Source organism: Alligator sinensis, unplaced genomic scaffold, assembly GCF_000455745.1.
Source record: "Alligator sinensis unplaced genomic scaffold, ASM45574v1 scaffold1289_1, whole genome shotgun sequence".
Lineage (NCBI taxonomy): Eukaryota > Metazoa > Chordata > Crocodylia > Alligatoridae > Alligator > Alligator sinensis.
In genome coordinates, this window is record NW_005843360.1 from 108,330 (window position 1) to 134,237 (window position 25,908).

The 25,908-nt window shown below is 41.2% G+C and overlaps 1 protein-coding gene across 2 annotated transcripts in view; it reads left to right on the plus strand.

The window, feature by feature from the left end:
* The window catches only part of AGPAT3 (1-acylglycerol-3-phosphate O-acyltransferase 3), a 58,134-nt gene extending 39,569 nt beyond the window's left edge, over positions 1-18,565 (plus strand). For both annotated transcript variants that reach the window (XM_006038455.3, XM_025194966.1), the window contains 5 exons: positions 7,652-7,805; positions 8,288-8,390; positions 13,122-13,197; positions 15,471-15,669; positions 16,339-18,565. In XM_006038455.3, the coding sequence (XP_006038517.1) occupies positions 7,652-7,805; positions 8,288-8,390; positions 13,122-13,197; positions 15,471-15,669; positions 16,339-16,427 (621 nt within the window). In that variant the 3' untranslated portion in view covers positions 16,428-18,565. The remainder of the gene's footprint in view (positions 1-7,651; positions 7,806-8,287; positions 8,391-13,121; positions 13,198-15,470; positions 15,670-16,338) is intronic.
* The last annotated feature ends 7,343 nt before the right edge of the window (positions 18,566-25,908 follow it).

Below are 25,908 nucleotides of genomic sequence, written 5' to 3' on the forward strand. Positions count from 1 at the left end.
ACACTTATAGCATGAAGGCCTACCTAGCTTGCTCCTGCAGTCATATGGCTGAGGGCAGGCAAAACTTGGGGGCATCTGAACCCCAAGCCTCCGGGCTTGGGCCAGCACATAGGATGCCTGTCAAAAGACTTTGGAAATATCTGAAGCCTCTGGTGGGGGTGGAGGATGTTTGCCAGTTGTAGGGCCCCTTATGGTTCTGGACTGACTCATGGATTTGGACTTAATTTCAAGTCCAAATCCATGAATAAAATTCATGGATTTATTCATGTGCCCTGAATAAAATTGCACGTTAGGCTGATCCCTGTGGAGCATCTACAGTGGTACACAGAAGCTTAAGATACAGAAACTGCTTTACTGTGTTTCCTCACTTATAACACTTATCCCAATTTCCAGCAGTTGATTTTTGGAGAAAAAAAGTTGTGCGTTGTATGCAAGAATAATACAGAGATTTTTTTTTTTTTTTTTAAGGCCAGGGGGACATGTTTTCAATGTAGCAACAAGCAAGCATGAAATGAATGAGAGAGGCTGTAGATTGCAATAGGAAGTTTTTGCTTTGATGCATTATCTTTGATCTGTAAAATTGTGCAGGATTTTGAGGAAATCTGGAAAAATATTTAGCAAGATTCCAGCTGCCTTTAAAACTACATCAGGTTCATACCAAGCCTGTGGTAGAACATTGCGCTAGAGGTCTAGAGATGGGGGCTCAACAACAGCAGTTAGCTGCTCTTCCTTGTATTTGGGAAAGATACTCTTCTTTGGGAGGCACAAGGAAACAATGAGCTCTTCTGTTTACCTTTTTAAATATGTAAGCTTCATAACTTGCTAGTGACCAGAGTCTCCGAAGATATAGGAATGTATCACTCACTTCACAAATGGAGCAACAAAGGGTCACTTCTGGAAGATTTTTCAATTTTGATTAAATTTCTACTATGACAAATGTCATCCACTTAGCTGCACTGTCATTCAAAACAAATGTATAAAATCTGTGTCCTTGGCTATGTCCTCTCTGTAACCACTAGATCATACTCTCCTTGAGTTGTATACTGTATAACAGCCACAGTTCCTTTTTCCCAGTGTTTTTCTGCTGTCTAGAAATAGTTGCATAAACCTCTGGGAAGGTCTGAAATCTGTTCCTGTCTAATAGATAGCCTGCAGAGAGAAGAACAGGGCATTGTTGCTACTGATTACTACATTAACTCAAGTGATACAGCTCTGTGCTGCATAACCAGTGGTCCTGGTTTCTACCTGGTTGGTGTCTTTGGGATCACCATGGTTACACATGATGCAGTGCTAAGGCTCAGGTTGAAAAGTCAAACATTTAAAAGAAGGATGGATAAAAATAGATATTTAAATACAAAAAAAAGTTTAAATGAGTTTTTAATTTATTTTTTAAATGTACCTATTTGTATTTTAATTTGAAAATATGACAGTTTAAACTTACTAGAATCTAATTATCAGTTAATTTTAAATTGAAAAAATAAGACGCAGATTCATAGATGCTAGGGTCGGAAGGGACCTCAATGGATCATCAAGTCCAACCCCCTGCATAGGCAGGAAAAGGTGCTGGGGTCATGTAACCCCAGCCAGGTGCTTGTCCAGTCTCTTCTTGAAGACCCCCAAGATGTGGGAGAGCCAGATTCTGGCAACCCTAACCAGGAAAAAGTTATTTCTGATGTCCAACCTAAATCTGCTCTCCTATCAGCTTGTGGCCATTGTTCCTGGTTATTCCAAGGGGTGCCCTGGTAATCAGAGCATCTCCTATTTCCTGCTGTCCTCACCTGGTGAGTTTGTATACTGGCACAAGGTCTCCCCTCAGTCTTCTCTTGCAGAGGCTGAAAAGGTCCATGTCCCCCAGTCTTTCCTCATAAGGCCTTCCCTGCAGGCCTCTAACCATACGAGTGGCCCTCCTCTGGACCCTCTCAAGGTTGTCCACATCCCTCTTGAATTGTGGTGCCCAAAACTGGATGCAGTCCTCCAGCTGTGGCCTGACCAATGCTGCATAGAGGGGAAGCATCACCTTCCTGGACCTGTTCGTGATGCACCTACTAACGCATGACAAACTGTGGTTAGCTCTGCTAATTACTTCATCACATTGACAACTCATATTCATCTTAGAGTTGACAACAACTCCGAGAGCTCTTTCCGCCTCTGTGCTGCTGAGAAGGTCATCCCCCAGGCTGTAGGTGTGCTGGGGATTCCCTTTCCCTAGGTGCAGCACCTTGCACTTGTCCTTGTTGAACTGCATCCTATTGTTCCCTGCCCGCTTCTCTAAGCTGTCCAGCTGTGCCTGGATTCGGTTTCTTCCCATCTGTGTGTTTACTTCGCCCCATAGTTTTGTGTCATCAGCGAATTTGGATAGAGTGCTTTCGCCAAAACTTTAAAAAGAACCAAACCATTGAACTGGTAAAACTGTTCGTAAAAATATGGAGCCAGAGTTGTATGAAGTTCTCAAGCAACTTTTGGCAATATTAACCTCTTTCGCAGGTGCAGAGAGAGATTTGCTGTACTTTACTTGATTCAGATGGTTCTGATCAATTATTACTTCATTTAAAGTTTAAACAGAATGGGATTAGAAAACTTGTTTTTTCCTCTTTCAATCTAGAAATAAAAACTAGATACATGAGGATGAGATACATTAGTTCTAAAATCTTGAAGAGTACAGCAATAACAAACAATTAATTTATTAATTATGGATAATTAAAACATAACTCTTTTTTTCTTTGGTATCCAGAACTTATTAGAAATTTTCTTTAATGAAAAAAATTAAATATTTTTGCACATTTAAATAGCTTTGAATTTTCATTCAAAATCACCTTGACAAAACTATAGTAAGATATTCAGCATCTAGTAAATCAGAAATAGGTTTCTCAGTTATGATCATGATAGATTCTTATATTTTAGGTTTTTGGGTTTTAAGCTACTTAATAGCTTAAATAAATGTGTATGGGCTGGATGTGGTGTATCCTCTGCGTTAGCAAAAAATACCATCAAATATTGTGACAAGGCTATATCTAGTTGCAAACCAACATGTTTTAATGCTTGTACCACTGAGAATCAGAAAATAAGTTAGAAGTATAAATGCGAAACAAGATTAAAATTCATTTAAATCAAGGTTTCCTGCTTGGTGACTTTAAATCATTAAATTGGATGATCAAAATTGGTTATTTACTGATGTAAACCCTGGAAATGTCAAGTTTAAAGCTGTTTGTACAACTTTCTATGGATCGATTTGTGTATGCATTATAGTCTTTAATTATATAGACAGATAGTATTAGTTTGGAACCTCTTTCATTTTCTGCAAAGGACAGATACTTTAAATAGGAAAGGATGTTACCTGATGTGTACAGTACTGAATGGAGATTCAAGAAAGCTGAGTTCATCTGTTCCTGGTTCTGCCACAGGAAACCTTCTGTGATTTTGGGGCAACACTTTCATAATGAATATACGCAAGGAGGTCATACAAAGATTGTACAGTCATGTTTCATTTTGATGTTTCTCTCTTCTGTACATTTGACTAGTAACTTCGAAAAGAGAGAGGTCATTATAGTGTTTTTACGCTGAAGAAACTTGTGTGCCTGCACACTTTGGAATGAGGTACTATTACTGAGTTAACAGGAAGATGAGAGAAAGATAGGGTCTGGGCATCAAGAAGACCAGGGATCCACAGAGTTCTCCCCTGTGGAGTTCAGAACACACATCCATTGTTGTCCAGTTTTAGATTTTCTTTGCTTCTTGCCTCCTCTCCAGTAGGAGAGAATGTGGTATGGTGGTTGGGGAACTGCAGAGTTGTCTGTCCTACATTGTGCTATTGTAAAACAAGCAATAGAAGTTTTGTGCTTTGTTAGTAGGGACCTGGAGTGCAGACAGATTTAATGTAGATGATAATTAGGGCCAGATCTTGTACCATCTGTCAGTCACCTTAGTGTTTTCCCAAGTTCCTGACCCCAAGTCCCTGAGAAGCATTTAATGCAGAAATGGATAGATCCTGTTTCTGCTCCCCACTTGTTGTGATTCGTGAGAGACGGAAGTAGGCATGTTCAATTTTTTTTTTTTTTCAGGGACTTGAGCAACATGGAATAAGAGCACTCTTAGGCACCCAATTCCACCTAGGTGGAATACGATATTGGTCCTTCATGTCTAATACATCTCCTTTGCAATGGGTATGTTAGTTTGGATTTTCCTTTCTGACTTACATTACTAGCCAGTTTCTGGCTTTAACTTTTCAGGATTTTTTTCCTGTCTTTCTCTTTAAACTATAATCAGTTACAACAGTAACCTCTTAGGACCTGTGAGATCTTAAATTTGGTACCAATATTTCAAAGCTTTTCATAGATTTCATAGATTTCATAGACATCAGGGCTGGAAGGGACCTCAGAAGATCATCGAGTCCAGCCCCCCGCCCAAAGGGCAGGAAGTCAGCTGGGGTCATAGGATCCCAGCAAGATAAGCATCCAGTTTCATCTTGAAGGTGTTCAATGAAGGTGCTTGAACCACCTCCGGTGGCAGGCTGTTCCAGACCTTGGGGGCTCGGACAGTAAAGAAATTCTTCCTTATGTCCAGCCTGAAACGATCTTGAAGTAGTTTGTGACCATTCGACCTCGTCATCCCTTGGGGCGCTCTGGTGAACAAACGTTCCCCCAGATGCTGGTGGTCACCCCTGATAAACTTGTAGGTGGCCATCAGATCACCCCTGAGCCTGCGCTTTTTCAGGCTAAAGAGCCCCAGGGCTCTCAGCCTGTCATCGTAGGGTCTGTTTCCCTGACCTCTGATCATGCACGTGGCTCTTCTCTGGACTCTCTCAAGCTTCTCCACATCCTTTTTGAATTGTGGAGCCCAAAACTGGACACAGTACTCCAGCTGCGGCCTCACTAAGGCCGAGTACAGGGGGAGAATGACGTCCCGGGATTTGCTTGAGAAGCATCTATGGAGGCAAGCCAGCGTTTTGGTCGCTTTACTAGCCGCCGCATCGCATTGCAGGCTCATGTTCATCTTGTGGTCAATGATGACCCCCAAGTCTCTTTCTTCCATAGTGCTAGCCAACATAGCACTGCTGAGCCTATAAGGATGCTGAGGGTTTTTCTTCCCAAGGTGGAGAACCTTGCATTTATCGGCGTTGAACACCATCAGATTCTCGCCCGCCCACTTGCTGAGCCTGTCCACTGGTCACAGGACACCACGATGAGTGACTTCCATTGATTACTACCCTCTGGGTCCGACCCCGGAGCCAATTTTCCAGCCAGTGGATCGTGGAGGACCCAAGGCGACAATTGGCCAGTTTCTCCAAGAGGTGATCATGGGAAACCGGATCGAAGGCTTTTTTGAAGTCAAGATATATGACATCAATCTCTTCTCCCTTGTCCAGGTGATAGGTCACCTGGTCGTAGAAGGAAATGAGATTGGTCAAGCAAGACCTACCCGCAACAAACCCGTGCTGGCTATCCCTTAAGATGTTGGCGTCGGCCGGTCCATTAAGGATGGCCTCTTTAATAAACTTTTCTAAGATCTTACCCGGGATAGAAGTCAGGCTGATGGGCCTATAGTTAGCCGGATCCACTTTCCTCCCTTTCTTGAAGATAGGCACCACATTGGCCTTCTTCCAGTCTTTTTGTAGTGCTGCCTCTTACATGGGCCACTGGTGCCTCTTGAGTCGTGGGGACATGTGCCCCACCCTGACAGTAGGCAGTGACCGGGGAGGGGGGTCCCCCAGCGGCTGATCTCACTGACTGGATGGGGAGGGGTCCCTTGGCAGCCGATCACGCTTCCAGAAGTGGCACGGCCACTTTTGCTGGTGGCCCCGCTCCCTGGCCGGCACTCGCAGGGGGGCCACCGGTGCACCCGCCTGGCCCCTGACCCAGCTAAACAGGGAATGTGGCCTGACAGGGTGCATATGCACCCCTGTGGACCACCACTGGCCTCTTATTTTTCCAACTGCTGCAGCTACGGTCCCTAGGGCCAAGTACAGACAATCAAAAAGCTGGAGGTTGAATTGATTCGGTCTTCGCAGGTCTAAGTCTAAGATGCAAAGATGAAACTGAAAAACAACTGGACACACGTTTACCTTTTATTCAGGGAATGCAACCTGCAGTGGCTCAGGCCAGAAGCTGGGGGGGACGATGACAGGATGGACACCAGACCGGTGTGGGGGGTTCCTAGAGTATGGCTCTCTGGCGTTTCCTCTTCCTGCTGCCCTCGAGGTCTCTGGGATTTGCAGTCCAGCATCACCACATCAAGACTCTGCAGGGTCACTTATAACTTCCTCTTCCTGCTCCTAGGTGCCTCTGGGATTTGTAGTCCACAGTCACAGCTTGCAGTAACTTTCAGTAAGTTTAGCAAGGCAGCTCTGTACCGGGGAAAGGGGGTTTAACCCCCACTCCCTGGCCCCAGATTCCAGCCAGGGTTTGCCTGGGGGGGCAGTCCCTGCCTCTCCTCCCCTCCCCACTCCCCACCCCACCCCACTTTGCTGGAGTCCAGCCAGGACTGGAAAGCATGCTGGGATGCTGGGGGGGTTCTGATTTAACCTGAACCAGGAAGGGGTCTGGGACAGAAGTTTCATAACCTGATTCGACCCAAATCAGTTAAGTCTGATGCTACATTCAACTAGGCTTATCTTAAACCAGTTTCAAACTTTTTGAAACTGGTTTATGTGCACTGACCTTCTGTTCTGTTACAGGTTTAAACCCGTTTCTGATCACTAAAATCAGTTTGTGCAACTTCTGTCCCTAGCCTAGGCCCTCCCCCTCAATGAGCTTTCACTATCTGCTCCTGCCCTTGCCCCAGGGGGCAGAGTGGTGCCACCCCTGACACCAGTGGAGCCCACAGTATGGTGAAGTGGTGTGTTAGGGGTGTGACCTGGGAACCCATGACCTCACACTGGTGCAGATCCCAGGGCCACGCAACTCATGCTGGTGTAGCCTGTGTGGCATATAGCCTCTGGCCACAGTTATGCTACTGAAGGGTTGAAGTTACTTTCATCCAGTTTTGAATCCTCCTAGAGCTTTTAGAGGAAGCAGTGAATGAGCTGGAATCAAAATGGATATTTGTATGCATGTTAAATGTAAGTCTGTGTGTATATACTTGTTTGATTAAAGGGGGGGAGGGAGCGGGGGGTGGGGGGGGTCGGTGGGTGGGTGGGGGACTGAGATCCAAAAATATGCCCTACATTTAAATTCTGTGAATGTTTGCATTTGTAGCCTTGCATTCTTTGAGACCAGGCTTTAACTCAGGGGTGGGCAAAATGCGGCCCGCCAGGCCATTCTGTCCAGCCCATGGGGCCCCTAAAAAATTTAGAAAATTAATATTTATCTGGTCCTGACTGCCTGTCATGTGGCCCTTGATGACTTGCCAAAACTCAGTAAGCGGCCCTCCACCCAAAATAATTGCCTGCCCCTGCTTTAACTATTTGTGTCCTGAAAATGAAGCTGCTCAGCAAACTGCTGGTTCAGTTCTCTCACCAGCTATCTTTTATATTCAGTTATGCTAGTGAAGAGTTATAAAGTGGTTTTGATGCTTGATGCTTATAGAACAAATAAAGAAAAAGTGTGCGTGCTCCATAAAAGTACCATATCCTCTGCCTTGTTCTGTTGCACAGCCACTTCAATTTCTGCTTGTGATCATGAGATGCTCTTGTTTTTCCTCTTGTTTTGTGTGCTAGTTTCTCTTGTATTGTGAAGGAACTCGTTTTACAGAGACCAAGCATCGTATCAGCATGGAGGTAGCTGCATCCAAGGGGTTGCCTAAACTTAAATATCATCTGTTACCCAGAACCAAAGGTTTCACCACTGCAGTCCAGTGTCTCAGGGGAACAGGTATGGGCTAGCTTTCCTTTGATCTTAACAGTACTAGCTTCTTGGCCTGTTGCAGGCTCAGATCAAGTGTAGTACCTGATGATTCAATATACTCCTATTTGGTGAAAATACAGACTCATTACAGCAATTTGACTTCATTAATATTACTTTGAAGCACTTGACTCCTTGATGAGCAATCTTTAAAATGCATGACTGTTCTAGTTTTAATTTGCACAAATTAATATTTTACACCTTTTAAAGTACCAATATATGAACATGCATCAAACTCTTGCTATACTCTTGTGAAGCATTTGCAAAATAGGATAAATTAAGTAGCAGTCTGGTTGGTTACACCTTATGGATTAAACTATCGGCAGTATTTGTCTAACTGACATCATTAAAGCAGTGTTTGCTTCAGTTTGTTTTTATTTAAAGTTTGAACATGGGCAAGCTGGATGCATGGAAGACTAAGATAATGACTGTATTCTTTTTTCTTGCAACAGTTTCAGCAGTGTATGATGTAACACTAAACTTCCGAGGAAACAAGAACCCCTCTTTACTGGGAATCCTTTATGGAAAAAAATACGAAGCAGATATGTGTGTGAGGTGAGCACGGATTGACTGGTGCAAGACCCAGGGGGCTTGTGTTCTGGATACTAAAATGTTTCCAGGTCTGGTAGGGAAATGTTACTTTTCATCATCACCCCAGCACTGTCCTTCAGGTTCCGTTGCATGTCCCAAGGAGCTTACCATGTCCTGTGCTTCAAACTGTTTCCTTTTTTAAAGATCCTAGGTCTTGCCCATCACTTAAAACGTTGGTGATGGCCTAGACTTTCATCACCATGCAACTTTCAAGAGAGGGCATGAACAGTCCTTTAAATCAGTACTTGCCATCTTTTAAAAAGTGAGGGCATCTCCTCCTATTGAAAAACCATGTCCACTTAGCAGAACATATCTTGTGAATTGTGTAGAACTTCAGAAGACTGTATTTTCTTGCACCCTTTTCCCCCAAATCAACCCTCCCCTCCACACCTCCTCCTCTTCCAGTGTGTGTGTATTAAGCAGGGAAGATGGTTTTCCCTGATTTTCTGATCAGGATAGAAGCACCCTGCTTTGATATCTGCTTCACAGTACATCACTATTTAGGCAGAGGGAGTCAGTTGATTTAATGGCTCATTGCTTTGACTTAATGGCTCATTGTTTTTTATTCCACATGTGTTAACGATTCTCTTTCGTTTTTAATGATCTTTGTGTTCCTGGTCTCTCTCCTCCTGTTTCACAGCCTTGGAGACTCTCCAGTTCTTTTCAAATTCACATGTGCCCAACACTTGCTCCAACACATTCTAATTAGAACGCATTGGAGCAGACTCAAAATTAGCACACTCCAGCAGCCTCGGCATCATGTGTATTCAGGACAGTGTTCCCACACTTCAAAATGGCAGTGCGGGCACTTTAACTAAAGCTCGTTGAATTTGCTTTAGTTAAATTGCCCCCGCTGCCTTTTTGAGGTGGGGGTGCTGACTACATGAGATGCTGAGGGCACTTTAATTAGACTAGCTCCTGGGTTTCAGCTTTAGTTCAGTGGGACAGGAGAGGATGAGTGAGTTGAAGATTAGGCTCTGTACTTGTTCTGGGGAGCCATAACTCTGGGAAAAAAACTTTTTCCTTCATTCTGTCTTTCAAAAACAAGGGGAATATTATATTCTGGGCTATATTTTATGTAAGAAAATATTGCTTGTTTCCTCTCTCTCTCTGGTTTTTATTAGCAATAAAGCAGTGACATTTGTATAACATAATCATAAGCTTTTCATTAGCAGCTGCTGAAATGATAAGAGGCAGTTCATACTTCACTTATTTTTTCAGGCCTTCTGCTAACTCAGAAGGGGTCTCTCAGCTATTGCCTTCAACTTTCTAACCTGGGACTATACCTGGATTTTTATTTATGAAAGAAAAAGAAAAGAAAAAAAGCTAAGACTTGTGAGTGACTGAAAGGTCTGTCTATGTTGTCCATTTTCCCCCCACAGCCAGCCCTCTGGGCTTCCCAGGTAATGCTGCTTCTACTTTAGGAAATGCTCTGTTGGACAGCCTGCTGCTACAAAACCTGAAGCACCATTTTTTTTCCTTTTTAAACATCCCTTGAGTCTTTTGTAGCCAGCAAATCATTGGCATAGCTTATTTTTTCTTTTTGCTAAAAAATAGCTGTGTTGTATCTAATAGTGATGGAGAGGACTTCATGGGGAACTCTCACTTGTACCTTCAACACTGATTTAGCTGCAGCAGTTTTGCTAACTATAGAGTTGTTATCCAAGAAGTGGGTCAAATGCTTAAAGCCATAGCTGTGGAGGATCTTTCATTCCAGTCCTATTCCCAGGTACTTAGGTAACTTATACAAAAATTTATTCTTTTCTCTGAATTTTCTGTACATCTGTTCAGAGCCCAGAGTTGAGGATGGATAGGAGCATAGTTACATTCAAGAACAACTTCAGAAGATTTTTCAGATCCTAGTCTTATAACTATAGAATTTGAAAATCTCATTCTTCACATTTGTCACACTTAGTTTGGTAAGCACTGATGGGTAGAGTTTAGCTGATATGAATCTGGTCATAGACTACATGCTTCCATCCAGTAACTAAAAAAGAATGACGTGCCAACAGACGTGGCTTAGGTTAATGAAAACAAGACAGATGCGCTCATGCTCTTAGTACAGAGTGTGCTGTTCCATCTACATAGGTGTGATGCACATATTTGCAAACTTTGCAGGTCTTCATTGGTTTGTAACTTAGTCCATGGACTTGGATCCATGGAAATTACCAAAGTGTTCTTTTTGGGAGCACCATCTAGTGATGATTTGAGAACAATGGTGGCTTTGGAAAATATTTTTTTTCCAATAAAAGTTTAGTTTTTAACTGTGCAACCTCTCCCTTCCCTCCCCAACCCCACTCAGGATAGAAAACTAAGCAGCATTTAGTAATTGATTTAGGAAGGCTGCTCATCTATGATTTGTGGCATTCAGGGAAAACATCCATTTTTTTCTTTTTTCTTTTTTTTACATTTGATGTGTGTATAAATAGCTGACCTGGTCATGGGCAAGCCATCTTTCTTGTCTTCCTTCATCAGTGCCTTTTCTGCTCACTCAAAGGGGCACAGACTCTTTAACTTTTATCCCTCCAGAAGGTGCTACATAAATTGCCAGGATTCAGTCATCCGTAGTTTTGATTTTGCCAACTGAGCTTTGCAAAGCATCCATTTGCAGAACTTGGTGTCTGACCAATACCAGTTGATTCACTCCCAAAGCAGTGCTCCTTCTCAGAATGGCCTGTTCAGTTTCCTTACTCCTGCTGCAGCAAAGGCATAGGCCTTAGTTAATATGACCCAAATGTATTATTCAGTTTGGCTTTCTTATAGAACATTAGGGGCCAGGTGATGTCTCAGCTGATCTTGTGGTCTAGAGCACGGGTGGCCAACCTGCAGCACATGTGCCACAAGTGGCATGGACAGCCTCTGTGTGTGGCATGCAGCAGATCAGGGAGGGGCCAGGCCGGACAGCAGCAGATAGGGCAGGAAGCAGAAAGCAGAGCAGCGGAGTGGGCAGAGAGCAGAGCAGGCAGGGAACAGTGAGTAGAGCAGCAGTTTGGGCACGGAAAGGGGTTTGGTGTGACACTTGCGGAGAGTGTGGTGTGCCTGCCGAAAAGGTTAGTTCCCACTGGTTTAGAGTTTCAAAAAAAGGTGGGTTCTTAACTCTTGTTGCTCTGTTACGTAGATTGTCAGATAGTATCCTGCTACCCATGAAATATTTATCTGGGGTAAAGCGAGGGGGTAACTGCAGCCTCTACTTAGTTCTACAGATGTGCAGGATGGTGTTAAAGATGCACCATTTGTTTTAAAGAATGTAATGAAGTTCACTCTTAGAGCTTAAAGGAATGGTGAAAGCTGCTATTAGGCTGAATTGTGTGGTTTACAAGACTGGGACTGGCTGTTCACTCATTGAATGAGAACCCTAAAATACTGTTATTTCAGGTTGGGCTGAGGGTACTGTTCAGAAATATTTAATGAGCTAACCCTGTCTGTACCCAGAATTTGATAGCTTGCTGTGAGCCTACCAAACTTGGTGCAGTTCAGGTTTTTTTGGCCTGCAAATCAATAGCAAATAGTCCCAGAACATATGTATACATTGTAAAACAAGCAGGATGGTGCTAGAATGGGGTATATTTTGGGCCTGGTGACTGATACAAAGCAGAATGATTGGGAGGGCAGAAGAGTGGAAGGAAATCTGGATTTTTGCCAGAAGCCAAAGGGAAGGGATGAAGAGAGGAAATGTTTTGTATCACTTTTTGAATTGTTTTAAGCTAAAAGAAGATAGTTTTTCATTTCAAGTCATTAATATTATGCGGTTCTGCTTTCCAACCTTTTTACTTCCAAAAGAACCCTAGAAGTCACACTTACATGCAGGGTTGAGCCATAACCAGGCCCCAACAGTCTCGAGTCATGTACTTCAGGTAACTTTGTGTGTGCAATAAAAAGCTGCTCTTTTCTGCGTAGGTTTTATCTTGGTATTTTAGTGCATTTAACTCTTTGGATCTTTTATTTGGTATTTGAGCCTCTTGTAGGCTTTTGTAAGGACAGTCATGGTTCATGGTCTAGATTTGTATCTGCTGACTTATATTCAGGAAGGGAAAAGTGTGTTTTCCTAAAATTAAACCTGAAAGTATGGGGTCAGTTTATGTTTAAAAACAAACAAACAAAAAAATAAAAATGGCGCTTTATTGAAAACTCATGTTCCTGCACAGAGCCTAGTGCACGCCCAGAAGAGACAGCACATTAGTTGGACCCAGCACGCCCAATGTCTGTATAGATCTGGCACTTTAGCAGGGCTTTTTTGGTCCTTTTAGCTAATACCTGATTGAATCAGCTATTGGATAAAAGCATCAAAAAGCCATGCTGAAGCACCCAATCTATACAGACACAGTGGAGCTGGGTTCACGTTATGCTCTACTTTTTGCGGTAAAGCGCGGTTTATTTGTTTTCACGTCTGCAAGCAGCCCTAGAGTTTACTGGGATTCAACTATGGGTAGGGTAAGTGTGTGTAATATTTGTTTCACTGAGGTGCCCTGAAATTGATAGCAAAATGTACAAGTACTTTCTTTCTCTTTAGGAACATGAATTTTAAGGTAGAGACTGAAATTTTAACATGCAATTCTTATCTATATTTAGACAAACTCCAATTTCAGTTTGTGCTGTGTATTGAATGGCAACATTTTGCCTGAACAGCTCTACACTAAGATAGATATCTAGGTTTTCTTTTAAGACTCCTTTTTTTAAATCTCTTTAATAAACCAGGAGATTTCCTCTTGAAGATATCCCTCAAGATGAAAAGGCAGCTGCAAACTGGCTTCATAAACTTTATCAAGAAAAGGTAAATGGATTTTCTTTCTTTCAGAACTTTTGCGAAGTAGTGTTTTAAGGTGCTGTATGTCAAAGCTGAGTGGTGCACACTTGACCCCCAGAAGGAAAGCGGAAATGGGAGTACTATGTATAACTTGGCAGCTACCCCTCATCCTGATATCAGGAGCACTGCTGGCAGGCTCTGAAAAGAGCCTCATTTCTTCCTCCTTGACCTCAGAATAGTGGCTACTTTGTAGGTTTCAAGTGAAAGGAAGTGCTATGGGATTCTGCAAAGACTTATGGAGTCATCCTCTCCCCCTCCCCCGCACCCCTTAGGGGGAAGAGGATGCTTAATCTGCTCTCTTTTTGTTTTGTGCTTCAGCTGCTGGGTCCCATTCACAAATATAGATGCAGGATAATTCTAGATTAGAGATAACCAATCCTTCTGGAGTGAGGCTGGGGAGCACAACTGTTTTGCAGCTCTTTGGTCTCCTATCTTATATTGCAGGGGTTCTCAGTCTTTTTTGGGCCTGAGACCCCCTCCATAACTTTTATGAATTGAGTGGCACCCAATTTCAAAAACTAATTTATATATTTTAGTGCTTACCTCCTTACAGAGGGGCTGGGCAGTGGGAGTGGGGGATCCACCAGGCAGGAACAAGCCTGAACCTGTGCTTATCTGCTACCTTACTTATTTCCTCCTACCTCCTGACACCCTTCAAGGATCTGGCAGCACCCCGGGGTGCCACAGCACCCTGGTTGAGAATCATCACTACATTGCCTTTCATCACTTGCCTCCCTCAGAGCTCTGCTGCCACATTGGATAAGATGTACATAGTTTCCTTGATTTGCTGTCGGAGCTTAGAAGCAGTGTATAGACCATATGCTCCTACGTTTTTTCTCGACTCTTTTTCCTAGCTGGTAAATTTCTTGTCTGCAGACTTAATAGCTGCAGAGCGGGGGAGAGAACTGTATGTAGTGTTGCCCAGCCCTTATACAGATTGGACTGGTATACTTCAGTTTCTCTGTTTTGAAATGCAAATCTTGATTTTTTTTGTGCTGCTTGTGTTGGGAAAGTAGCGGAGCACAGAAACCCTGGCACTCCTAGCTTTCTTCTGCTTTGGTGTGACCTGTACTGCAGCATTTCCAAAGCTACACTTAATCTGTAGGCAGACACCAAATTGTTCATAAGGTTCTTAGAGGTCTCCTTCCATGGTTTCATTTTGTTCTTTTAAACTTATGTGTTTTGAGTATTTAGGATCTAAAATAAATTTTGGGAGGGTGGGGTTGTTTACAAACAAAACGAGTTGTCTTGCCCCTCCCCCTGACCTCTATGGTAAATGTGTTGTATTGAAAAGCCAGCTGATATGAGGACGCGCTCATATGTGATCATCCCTAATGAAATGGCCTGGTTTGGTAAATGGATGTTGATGTACTTTTTTCATTTTGCTTTCTTGTCTGTGCATCTCTTCTTCGTGTATTATAAAATTAAACAGCCACAGCCTACAGCATGCTATTTCACTTGGTTCTGTTCTTTGAAATGCTCTAGTTGTAGTAGAGGATGTGATATTTCTTGCTTATGTTGGCTGTACTTCTATTCAGCTCTGGAGTCAAACAGTCAAACGTTGTTTGAGTCTCTTTGCACACACTGACCTCAGTGGATGAAGAGAATCTACTGTAACTGGAATCTCTAAAGTGCTCATTTTGAACAAAAAGTATGTTCCCCCAAAAGGATTATTACTTAGAGGGAATGCCTTGATCTTGTTGTTTCTTAGAAACAAAGGCAAAAACAACAGCTGGTTAAATAACCATTTTTGTTACTGCTGTGCAGTTTATCAATCCTTGTTTTAAAGGTAAGATATAATTTAGTTGATGATTCTCAGCACTACACTTTTTTCCAAGAACTCATCCTGGGCTTTTTGTTGCCAAGGCTGTGGCTTCAGCGTTTAAGCTTTTGAGTGCAAAATGAGCCTCAGTATCTTCATTTTATAGGAACTTTTCAACCCTGGTGGTTGGCTTGTGCTTGGTCTTCCACAGGCTCCAAATGGAGCACCTCTGCAATTCTGATTAGATTATTTGGGCCTCTGTATGATTATTTTCACAGAAAGGAAGAGCCAGTGAGCAGCCACAAATATACAGGTGGGAATTAGTTCTGAGAAGATCTTTGGGGCTAGGTCTTCTCTGAATTGTGAAGAAAATGACAACAAGCAGCTGGGTATATGGCAGAAGAAGCTCATGGTGCTGGGTTTTTGTTTTTTTGCTGCATTTATTTCTTGAATAATTTTTTTAAAATTTTCCTTCCAGGATGCTTTACAAGAGATGTATAATCAAGAAGGCATTTTTCCTGGCCAACAGTTTAAACCTCCTAGAAGACCTTGGACACTTCTAAACTTTCTCTTCTGGGCTACTGTCCTCCTCTCTCCTCTCTTCACATTTGCTTTTGGAATTTTTGCAAGTGGATCACCACTTCTTATCCTCGCATTCTTGGGATTTGTTGGAGCAGGTAATGGATGTTGAGAGGATGCCAAAACACAATAAGACATAATGCAGGTCATTAGCTAAATATATTCTGAGTGAAATTATTATCCATGGGATTTACAGAAATGTGTTCTGGGTTGATATTCAGAGCCAGTTCCCAGGTTGATTTGTTCTTCTTTTTTTGTGCATAGCATTGTACACGCAACTTAAATCCAGGCAATTTTGTCTCTTTATTTTTGAAGTGTTATATAATGTACTAATATTCACACAATTACCCCTTTATGAGGGCAGTTACACATTGTCAGAGCAATACCAAGGAGTTTGCATTGCTGTTGCTAGTCCTGACTGTGTATTTTCTGTGGTTAACTGATTACTTCAACTTTGAGGCTGACAGGATGGTTTCTTCTAGCAAATAAGCGTTGATTACATTTTAATTTTTTTAATCTGGTCTGGCCAGTGGTTTAATGATCTTTAGCACATGTAACTGGTTCACAGTTTCAGTAAGGGGATGCTGCAGGCATGGATCAAAGCTACATATTGTTAGTAGACACTGCTGATTTCTGAATTTGTTGCCCTCAATATCTAAAAGTCCTGCATGCCACCTAATCTGCTCTGTATGCACGTGTGTGTGTAAATTTTTTCATTGTTAAATAAGCTGTAATACACCTCCTGTTTCTTTTATTATGTTTTAAAGCTTCCTTTGGAGTTCGTAGACTGATAGGAGTAACTGAAATAGAAAAAGGCTCCAGTTATGGCAACCAAGAATTCAAGAAAAAGGAATAACTGACAGCTGCAGCTCAGCACATATAGCCAGACTATGGTATCAAATTAACTTCATTAAAAAAAAAAAAAACACTTAGAAACTATCTTTTTTTTCCTTAATAAGTGGTGACTAATATTAATGAATAAAACTTGAGCCAAGAGTGAAAAAAATAGAAGAATCAAGAGAAGAGAAAACATCAACTTTTCTGCCTGTTTAAGGAGCATTGTATTCAAACTTTGAGAGAAAATCTGGGCTAAAAAAATGATAACCTTGCTTTGTCTGTGTTTGGGGGTGAATATTGGATGCTGCCACATGCTTCTTCAGATGATCTATCTCACTCACTTGGCAACAGGAGCCGTTGAACGTTTCCTCTTGCTATAGCCAATTTAATAGTTGTTATTTTTTTCCAACATCTCGTCTTTTTTAATGGTGAGGATAATCCAGAAAAGACAACCCATTGTAAATTAATTGATAGCTCTTTCTTAGGTGAAAGCCACTGGAAAAGCCATTTCTTTATGGCTACAGACAAAATCCCATTTGTATATGTTTTACTGAAGGTGCTTTTTATTTTCAGGCAACATCTTTTAACATCTGTACCACATGAAAATGGATAATAGAATTTTGATGAGAACTGTACTTTACTGATAAGCACACACTGTAGATCAAATTAACTAGTATTAATACAATTTAAATCTTCCCCCAGCATCATGCTACCTGTTGCACAAAACTCCATAATACCCAACATACTACTTGTGTTCTTGAGCATGGTTTGCCCTGTTTCACACTTTGCATATATTTATGCCTCAGATCTTGTTTTGGTTTTCTGTTTGTTTGCTTTTTGTTTTTAAGTGAATTGTTACCCTGCGATTTGGGCCTGTTCTAAGGAGGCTATTAACTTAGTTGTCCTAAGGTCCTCCTTATTTCTGTTTGTGTTTTATCACCACTGAATTCCCATTTCACTGTTTTTTCTCAGGAGACTGTTACAGGAGATAACCAGCATAAACTGTGGAGCAACCTTGAAAAGGTCTTTCTTTTCTTTTTGTAACAACTTGAAAAGGAAGGGTCTGCAGCAATCAGGATTCAAATCCCAGCCACTCTGAATTTAATGGCAGTTTCTGCCATTTTTTTTTAGCAGGGCCAGGATTTCACCTTATATGTGCTAACATATATATGGTGGTCTGTGTTGTGTTTCTTAGCTGACTTTGTTAGGAAACACTGTGAAGTATTTGGTGGGTGAGCTATGCTGTTAGAACTGAAAACCACTAGAGTGAGTTTTGGGTATCTTCAGGAATTTTTAATATCTCCAATTATGATCACTTACTGCTGATCACAACTTTGGCTGTTACCTACCTTTGTCCAAATGCACATCCTGGGATCTTGTAGGCTGCTGCTGTGCGTGCAACCTTGTGGCCATTCATAAATATGTGGGAACCTTTGCGTATATTTTCAAGTCTGAAGGTCAAGTTCTGCCCTTGGCTGAACTCCAGTAGAGTCAGTGGGAGTGCCTTCCACAGGTATAAATGAGAGCAGAAGATGGTCCTGAAGGTCCATGTGTGAGACATTCACTCTCCTCATACCCCAAGCTCTGTTAGAAAGTTTCTTACTTTTGTAAAGACTGGGTCTCATTAAAGTGCTGGGTTTTTTTTTCCCTTTGCTCAGTAGCCAAGGGTAAAAGACAGGTGCTATTTTACCCCTTTCACATTTTCTAACAGCTGAAGTTTAACCTCTTCTCCCACAGGGATTTGCCTACAAGGATTTTTTTTTAGCTTCAGGCTTTACACTAGTGATTTTCTAGCTTAGAGAAGTCCTTTATTTGTTGGGGGGGCGTTAATAATCACTCCTGTCATGCACCTGACTGTCCATTTGGGAGTCTCTTAATGAGATGATTTTTGCAGGGTTTTTTATTTAACCCAGTTCAGCACTGCACTGGCAATGCTGGTGTTAGTATGTCATGCTTCCAAAGCAAATAAGTCTGCCCTGAAGTAATGGTGCACAACTCTTACTAGTGGCAAGCAAAGCTGAACATGTGCTTCAAAGAGGCAGAAACCAGCTAGGATTTGGGGATGGAGGATGGGGTTTTCTTTTGTATTGGGCACTTTGTGCACTCACTTTTTAAACAAAATTAGAACTCTGAATGCTAATAAACAGAAGTCTCTGGTTTTATTTGATGTTTTCTGACCAGAGGACCAAAACAGGGTGGCTTGCTATTATTATTTTAGGTAATTGGGTAACAGCTGTAACTTTTGCTTGTTAGAAAGATTTTACAGATGCTGTACACTTGCTTTCTGAAGATGCTACTGAGCTTATTTAAATTGCAGTTGCTTCGTAATGAGCAAAGTAGGGCTTGCAAAGCAGAAAGACCACTGGCTATGTTTTTCAATTACCCATGAGCAGAACCTAACGTAATTCCCTTTCTTAATAATTGGGGGGGGCAAGGCGGGGGATGCAGTCTAAAGGAGGAAAAGTTAAAATTCCCTTCTCTGTATTGGGGGACTTGTCTCCTCTTAGTGCATATAATTCCAAGTTAGATCCAATGGGATTAGTGCATGTACATTAAGGGGAGAATAGGCATGTTTCATGTGTTTCCTTTTTTATTATCATAACATATTGGCCATGCATTTGTTTTGAAAGTATAATAAAAAATATTATTGTTTACAAAATTTTGGGTCTTCTAAGCAGACATATCGGTAACAATTTGGAAATCTGAAATGTACAACAGTGCACAGAGCAGGTCACAAAATCATGCAAAAAACCTAATCTTTCATTGAACTTCCTTCGTTTCTTCAAGTAAGTTTTTTATATATCTATATCTAAATATACAGAATGTGTATAAATTAACATGATTGGAAATAGCTGCAGTAAATGTGTCTAATGAAGAGTAGCAGGTGGCTTGAATTGGAAAAGTGAGCATAGATTTTATATCTTACACTCTTCTGGTTTAATAGAATATAGCTTGTATATTTGACTACCAAGCCCTCTGAGAGCAATAATAAACAAAAATATATCATGAAATTTTTTGTCTTTGATTTGCACCCATGAGGTCCACACTGTAATTACATTTAGGAATCTGAAAGTCTTTCCCCCCCTACCCTATTCATCATTTAAAGCTGTAATTGCTGTTTGCACTTTTTGACTAAATTTCAAATTCTCCAGTTATTAACATGAAGGCTCAGTGGAGCTTTTTCTATGCTGACTTTTTTGGAGCTTAGTCATAATTCAAAAGACACATAGTTTAACAAAATGTGGACAGATCTCAGATGCTGGGCTATGACAGCCTCCTATCATTGGGCATGCAAGGGGAAGTCACGTCCTCTCACGTTTTCAAGTGCTGTTAAGGGATGGCATGATGCTGACCCTCTTGGCAGCCTTCTCAAGATTCTCTCTTGCTGACCATGGGCCAACTGTGGTCAATAGACTGCTCTTGCAACTGGCTTTGTGTCCCACTGAGTCAAGTGTTTCTCTCAGGCACAAAGAGCGTAGACAATGTCTTTGTTCTGCTCTAAACTACCTTGAAGGGCTCTAAACTTAATTGTGGTTAATGAATGGGCTTATATGCCTTTTCCTAGTTGTGTAGCATTCATGGAAAAAGTGAACAGCTGCAACCTGACATTCAGTTATATTAATTTCTGTTGGTCATCTTGTCTCCATCTCCCAATTTATACAAGTTTGCTAAGTCAACAGCTCTATTCTGATGCCTCCTGTCAAATTCAGGGGCTTTCCAAAATGCCTGTTGCATTTCAGCACATTTTCTTGTAAAAAGTTACTATGAGTAGCTGTGAATTTTTGTCTTCCTGTCCCTCAGGATTGTTTAGCAAGTTTGATAGGTATGAAATAGTGTATGTTTGAGTCTTAAGTATGTTCATAACTCAACATCACTGATACAGAGCACAGGCCTGTTGCAGGAAAGCATGTCATTTAAGAAGACTGTTCACATAAGTCTATCATTATTTAGTACCTGATCCTTCTGACATGAGCTAGACTAATATGAGGGCATTAGTTTGTTATTACTTGGTGTGGGTATCATTAACCAACAGACCAAGAGTGTGGATTTCTTGTAGTTGAGGGGGCAGTCCCTGGTGGGGAGTATCCAAAAAGCTTTCTGTTTTGACTTTAGGCATTTTTGCTTAATAAATGGTCGTTTTTATGCTGAGTTCAAATTGGTCAGAATGCTTTGAGTTGTTCCAAGAAGTCAGGTAATAAAATACCTGCGTCGTTTGCTGTCTCTTAGCCAGATGCGTGTCAAACGCATCCAAAATAGTTTTGTCCCAAATAATTGTCATTTAAATAAATAGGCCAATTTAAATGTGCAAATTGAATCATGGCCTTCTCTTGTTAGCAGTGCATTTCCCTTTGGGGTTTGGATGCACACACAGTGAGCGCATCTACATGAGATACTTACTGTGGAGTTGCCTAATTAGCCCCGCAGTAAAGCATCACCATCTACATGAGTGGTGCTATTAAGCCAGAGCAAACTAATTAATTCTGCCATAAGATAGTACTGCCTGAAACAAGTACTGCTCTATGGTGGAGTTATTTACTCCACTGCAGTGCACATGTAGATGGTGACTGGGGCTGGCTGGGGTACGAGGGTGCTACATTGCAGGGCTGCCTGCCAGCTAGCCCTGCGCTGTACCACCCTTGTGCTCCAGCCAGCCCCTCTGCAGCCATGTTGAGCTAGGCAGGAGCAGCCCTGGACTGGCAGGCTGCTGTTCCCTGGCTCAGTGTGCTGCAGTTCCAGATGCATATGTAAACTGCACCTGAGTTTATTGCATCACATTAAGAGTCGCATGTAGATGTACCTAGTTTAGCAACTGTTGGGAACCAGTAGCTGTTTTACTAGTTCTGGGTTGTGGCTTTTAGTATAGGCTCATCCACTTGACTTTAATACTAACTTTGTGCTCAGTGTGCCACAGCTGCTCCCTTCCTGTTCATTTGCTAGTTTCTCTAACCCATGATGGAGCTTGGACTGCTCCAAGCCCTGGTGCTGTATGACGCTGGGCTTTGAAGCTCATAAAGGCCATGTTAAGGGTTGGAGCTGAAGAATGAAGGGCACTGACTGGTATCACTGAATTATTCATCTGGGAAACTGGAACAACTGACAGAAAGTTTGGAAAACAGAGTTAGTTTTGTAGGCATGTAAAGGACCAAATTCTCATCATTGTTGTGTCAGAATTAATGTTCAATAATTCCACTGCAATCAGTAGAGAAACTTGATACACTGATGTGACCAGGATCAAAATTTGTTCCCAAAAAGTGTCTGTCCCCTTAGCATAGTTAGATGCTGGTCTTGGAATCTAGGTTCGTATTTTCTTGACTTTCTCAACACTCTGTGCACCAGTTCATTTCACATCTGAGTCAAATAGCTTTTCTGCCTGCCACCATATTTTGGGATTTCTGAAAGCCTGACAGTGGCAGATCCTGTGCAATGTTTGCCAGCCATTAGAAGATGCATCTCTTGGAATCTGGTCATTTGTATCATAAGGAATCCTCTGGCAAGATAGTGAATTGCTGTCCATAAACCAGCATGTCACAGCTCGGTTTTTGCTGACCTCTGGTTTTGAATTTAAGGAACACAACTTTGAAAATCACACCTGTAGGTATAACTTTTTAAACATGAAGTACATGTAACACCTCAGCTCTACTACTGAGGGAAAGTTAGCAAAACAGTTCCTAGTTTAACTTTGACTTTGGAGAGCACTTTGTATAGTCAATTGTCCTTTGCTGAAAAGATCCTTAGAAACAGTAAAGTAGTAAAAACAAAATTACCTTTTTTTTTAAAGGGAATATGCTAAAGAATCAGGACATATGATTTAACAGGGACTGTCAGAGACTGGAATTTTAAAAATCAATTAAAAAAAAATTCAGGTGGTCAATGTCCCTTGAGGAGGAGAACGCTACAACTTTTCAATCTTATTTGTCTCATTTCATTTATAAATTTTCTGTCAAGATATATTTTTAAGAAAGAGCAATTTTAACTTAATTTATGAACCTTCTTTTTAAATTAATGTCTAATTTGGGGGTCTTTGTTTAATTGTATTTTTAGAAGCACGAAATTGTTTCTCAGCTTTCATTTGTTTTCCACACGCACGCACACACATGCACATGCCCACACACACACACATGCTGTACCCAATATATTCCTTGCTTCTGCTGTCTCAGAACTGTGAGTTGTGACATCTGAATGCTACTTGCTTGAAAGCCAGTAAGGTACTGTAAACTGGCATGTTAGTCATAAAGATCACCAGCAAGTACTGTAGCTTTAATGAAAAAAAATTCTTTGAGAAAGCTAACCATCATTAACCTAATTGATTGTTACAAACCTGTGATTTATTTTTGTTAACTTCCAGACATCATTATTAGCCAAAACAACTGAGTAATAAAACTGTATACAGGGTACAAATTTACTGTGCATGTGTATATATTTTTGTACATTTTTTACAGTTATTTCCTACGCGCAATTTTATGCGATTCAGAAAAGCTGCACTTAAATCTGTTAAAAGTTAGTAGTAAAACAATCTCTCCTACTATCATTTCTGAAAAACTGTCCCAAACTAGTGCACAGATTTACAGTGCTATGCAAATATTACATTGTAAGTTTTCTCTTAAATTTGCTTAAATAGTTCATGGCTGTTTTTACTGAGCTTTCAGAAAATGATTAATGCAAAAGACACATCTTGTTGTAAAATAAAATAGCTTTGGCTGTGTGGAAGCATCATCTATTAGAACTTCATTTATGCTTTTAGTTCATTTTAACTGTTGTAAGTGACTTTCTGTATATAACATTTGTTTGCATTTGTGCTTATTGAAAAGCAGGAACAGTCATGTAACATTTGCTTTCAGGTCTGTTACTGTATAGGGTATCTGACATTTAAATGGAAGACCCATGGTTTTTTTTCTGATTTGGCTGACTAACCAATTCTACAAAGAGATGCATATATTTAATATGTTTCCTTTTAGTTGCTTTGTTTGGTAATTTGTCACTTTTCCTTCTAGGCCCTGATCCTGTGAGCTGATCCACGCAGATGAGACTCCTCCACCATTGTCAGACTGTGTTGTCTTCAGTGGGGATTCCCCTGTGCAGATCATCTTGCAGGATGTGGGACCCTAAGTATAACTAGCACATTAACCCAGGGGTCAGCTTTCCAGCCTGGGGCTGCTCTACCCCAGCTCAACATGTTGCAGAGGGAGTGGCTGGGGCATGAGGGTGCTACAATGTGGGGCTAACCCAACAGGAAGCCCCCACACTGTAGCACACTCATACCACAGCCAACCCCGGTCACCATCTACATATGCATTTTAGCGCACTTGGCTACTCTGCTGTAAGATAGTGCTTGTCTCGGACAATACTATCCTACAGCGGAGTTAATTTACTACACCCTAATACAGGTGTATGTATAGATGGTGACACTTTACTGCAGAGCTAATTAATCAACTCGCAGTAAAGCGCACGTTTAGACACGGTCAGTGTGCAGTATTTTTGTCCTTTCCCTCTCCTCAAAAGTAAGAAGAAAAAAAACAAGAAAAAAAACAAGACAAGGAAATGGAGTGGGGGGGCAGAGGGGAAGAAACTGAGGGAAATTTTATTACTTTAAGGAACTTCTCAAGTAAATGCAGAGCTGTGTAACTGAACAAGTTATGTCTCCGTAGGTGGAAGGTTACAAGCTGCCTGTCTGGGTGGACCTTGGAGATTAAAATAATTTTTAAATTGCACATTGTTCAGGCTTCCATTTTTCATCTGAAGTCTTAGTGCTGCAATAGGAAAATCTTATTGGATAAAAAAGATGGGTTCAACTGGTCATGGTGTAAAAGCAAAATCCCATTTTTGTTTTATAGTTTGCGTTGCTCCATCTTTCCTTGTCCTTGACATTTCTGTTAAATCTGTTCAACTTCACAATTCAGCTTTAAAGGCTGATTTTGATCTGAAATTGAAATAAAATGGCTTATCTCAGAAAAGAATTTTTTTACCCTTGAGACCAAAAAAAAAAGGTCAATAACAGATATTAGGATAGCTAGAATCCAATTATAAAGCCTCCTAATAAAAGTTTGTGGAGAACAAAACATTACATCAAAAATGGAAAGCACCTAAAAAAATAACCCAGTGTGACATTTTACACTGGCCACCTACTTTTAGAGAAAAGCATCTGTTTCCACCAGCAACAAACCCAATGGCTAGTCATACTTTGTTTTAAATAAGCTTAGCTGACACAACAGTGTAACCAAAGCCAAAGGGCAAAAGGGGAAATGTGAAAAGAAAATGAAGGTTTAAATGTTACTTTTGGCATTAGGTTTGGGACTGATGCGTTGCTCGCTCACGTGTAATGAAGCAGCAAGGGAGTTATGTATCTTACCCTAGTGAAGAATTTCTTCACTAAAGAAGTGCACTCTGCATATGCCACCCGAGTCAGAGATTTAGAAAAAATCAGGTCCTGTATTGATGTGAAGGTAAGGATTCCCCACTTCCAATCACAACCTAAGTAGAGTTTTCATTATTTTTAATATACAGTATATGAACCTGGTGGTAGGAGTGAGAAAGTCCCAATGTCAGTGGCTCAGAAAGTAGGGGACAAATGTTGATTGGCTCAAAATACATAGATATTAGTCATATGTGTAGGAGAGAGATGTACATTATTGTGAAAACATACAGCTTATTAACTATTTTATACTGGGCATGGATACCTAGCAATGTATTGCTTCTGGTCACCATTAGTTGTATCAGATTCTCTCATGGTCTCATGGCCTTATTCCTTAAGAGTAGTTGGTTATTTGTATACAAAACTGAGGTCAGGCTTCTGACTGAACCAGGTATATTGCAGAATATTTCCAAATAGTGCAGTGTTTTCAGACTAGTTTCTTCCACATGGCTGTAGGGGAAAAAATGGAGCAGCTGGAACTGAACAAAAAACAAAACTCAAGGATATTCTTACTTTACCATTAGGTGCTAGGTGTCCCTCAGGTCCCTGGCAGATGTTACATTAAAAGTACGATAGGATCCAATGCTAGATCCCAACAATCACATCTTCTGTCATGCATGTGTGGAAAGGCAGGAGGCAAAATTGTGGGGTTCAAGCATCAGATCCCATCACACCATGTTGCTGGTGCAGGGGGAGCTTGGGATCATGACCCAGGCTCACCCTGCACCAACAAGCATGGCTCCCTATGCTCTTCCAGGTGGGAACTCAATCAGCTGATGGGCACTTCTAGCCTCTGGAGGATATTGGAGTCTTGAAGGGTTTCAGTGTGCTCCAGAGGCTGGGAGCACTGGCCACATGTTCAGTTAAAGGTATGCTAGAAACCAGCTGCAAAGTTATTACACATATCTTGTATAATAGCTTTGTGACTTATTATGCATTTTATCACTCCATTAATTGATTGAATATGTGGCCAGGTCACTACTTAAAACATGATTAACCAGTTTATCACATCTTAAGCATAATGTCTGTCAGGGGCCTCAGAAAAATACAACAAACACTAGGTCTTGGAGCACATTGTTCTATATTTTCT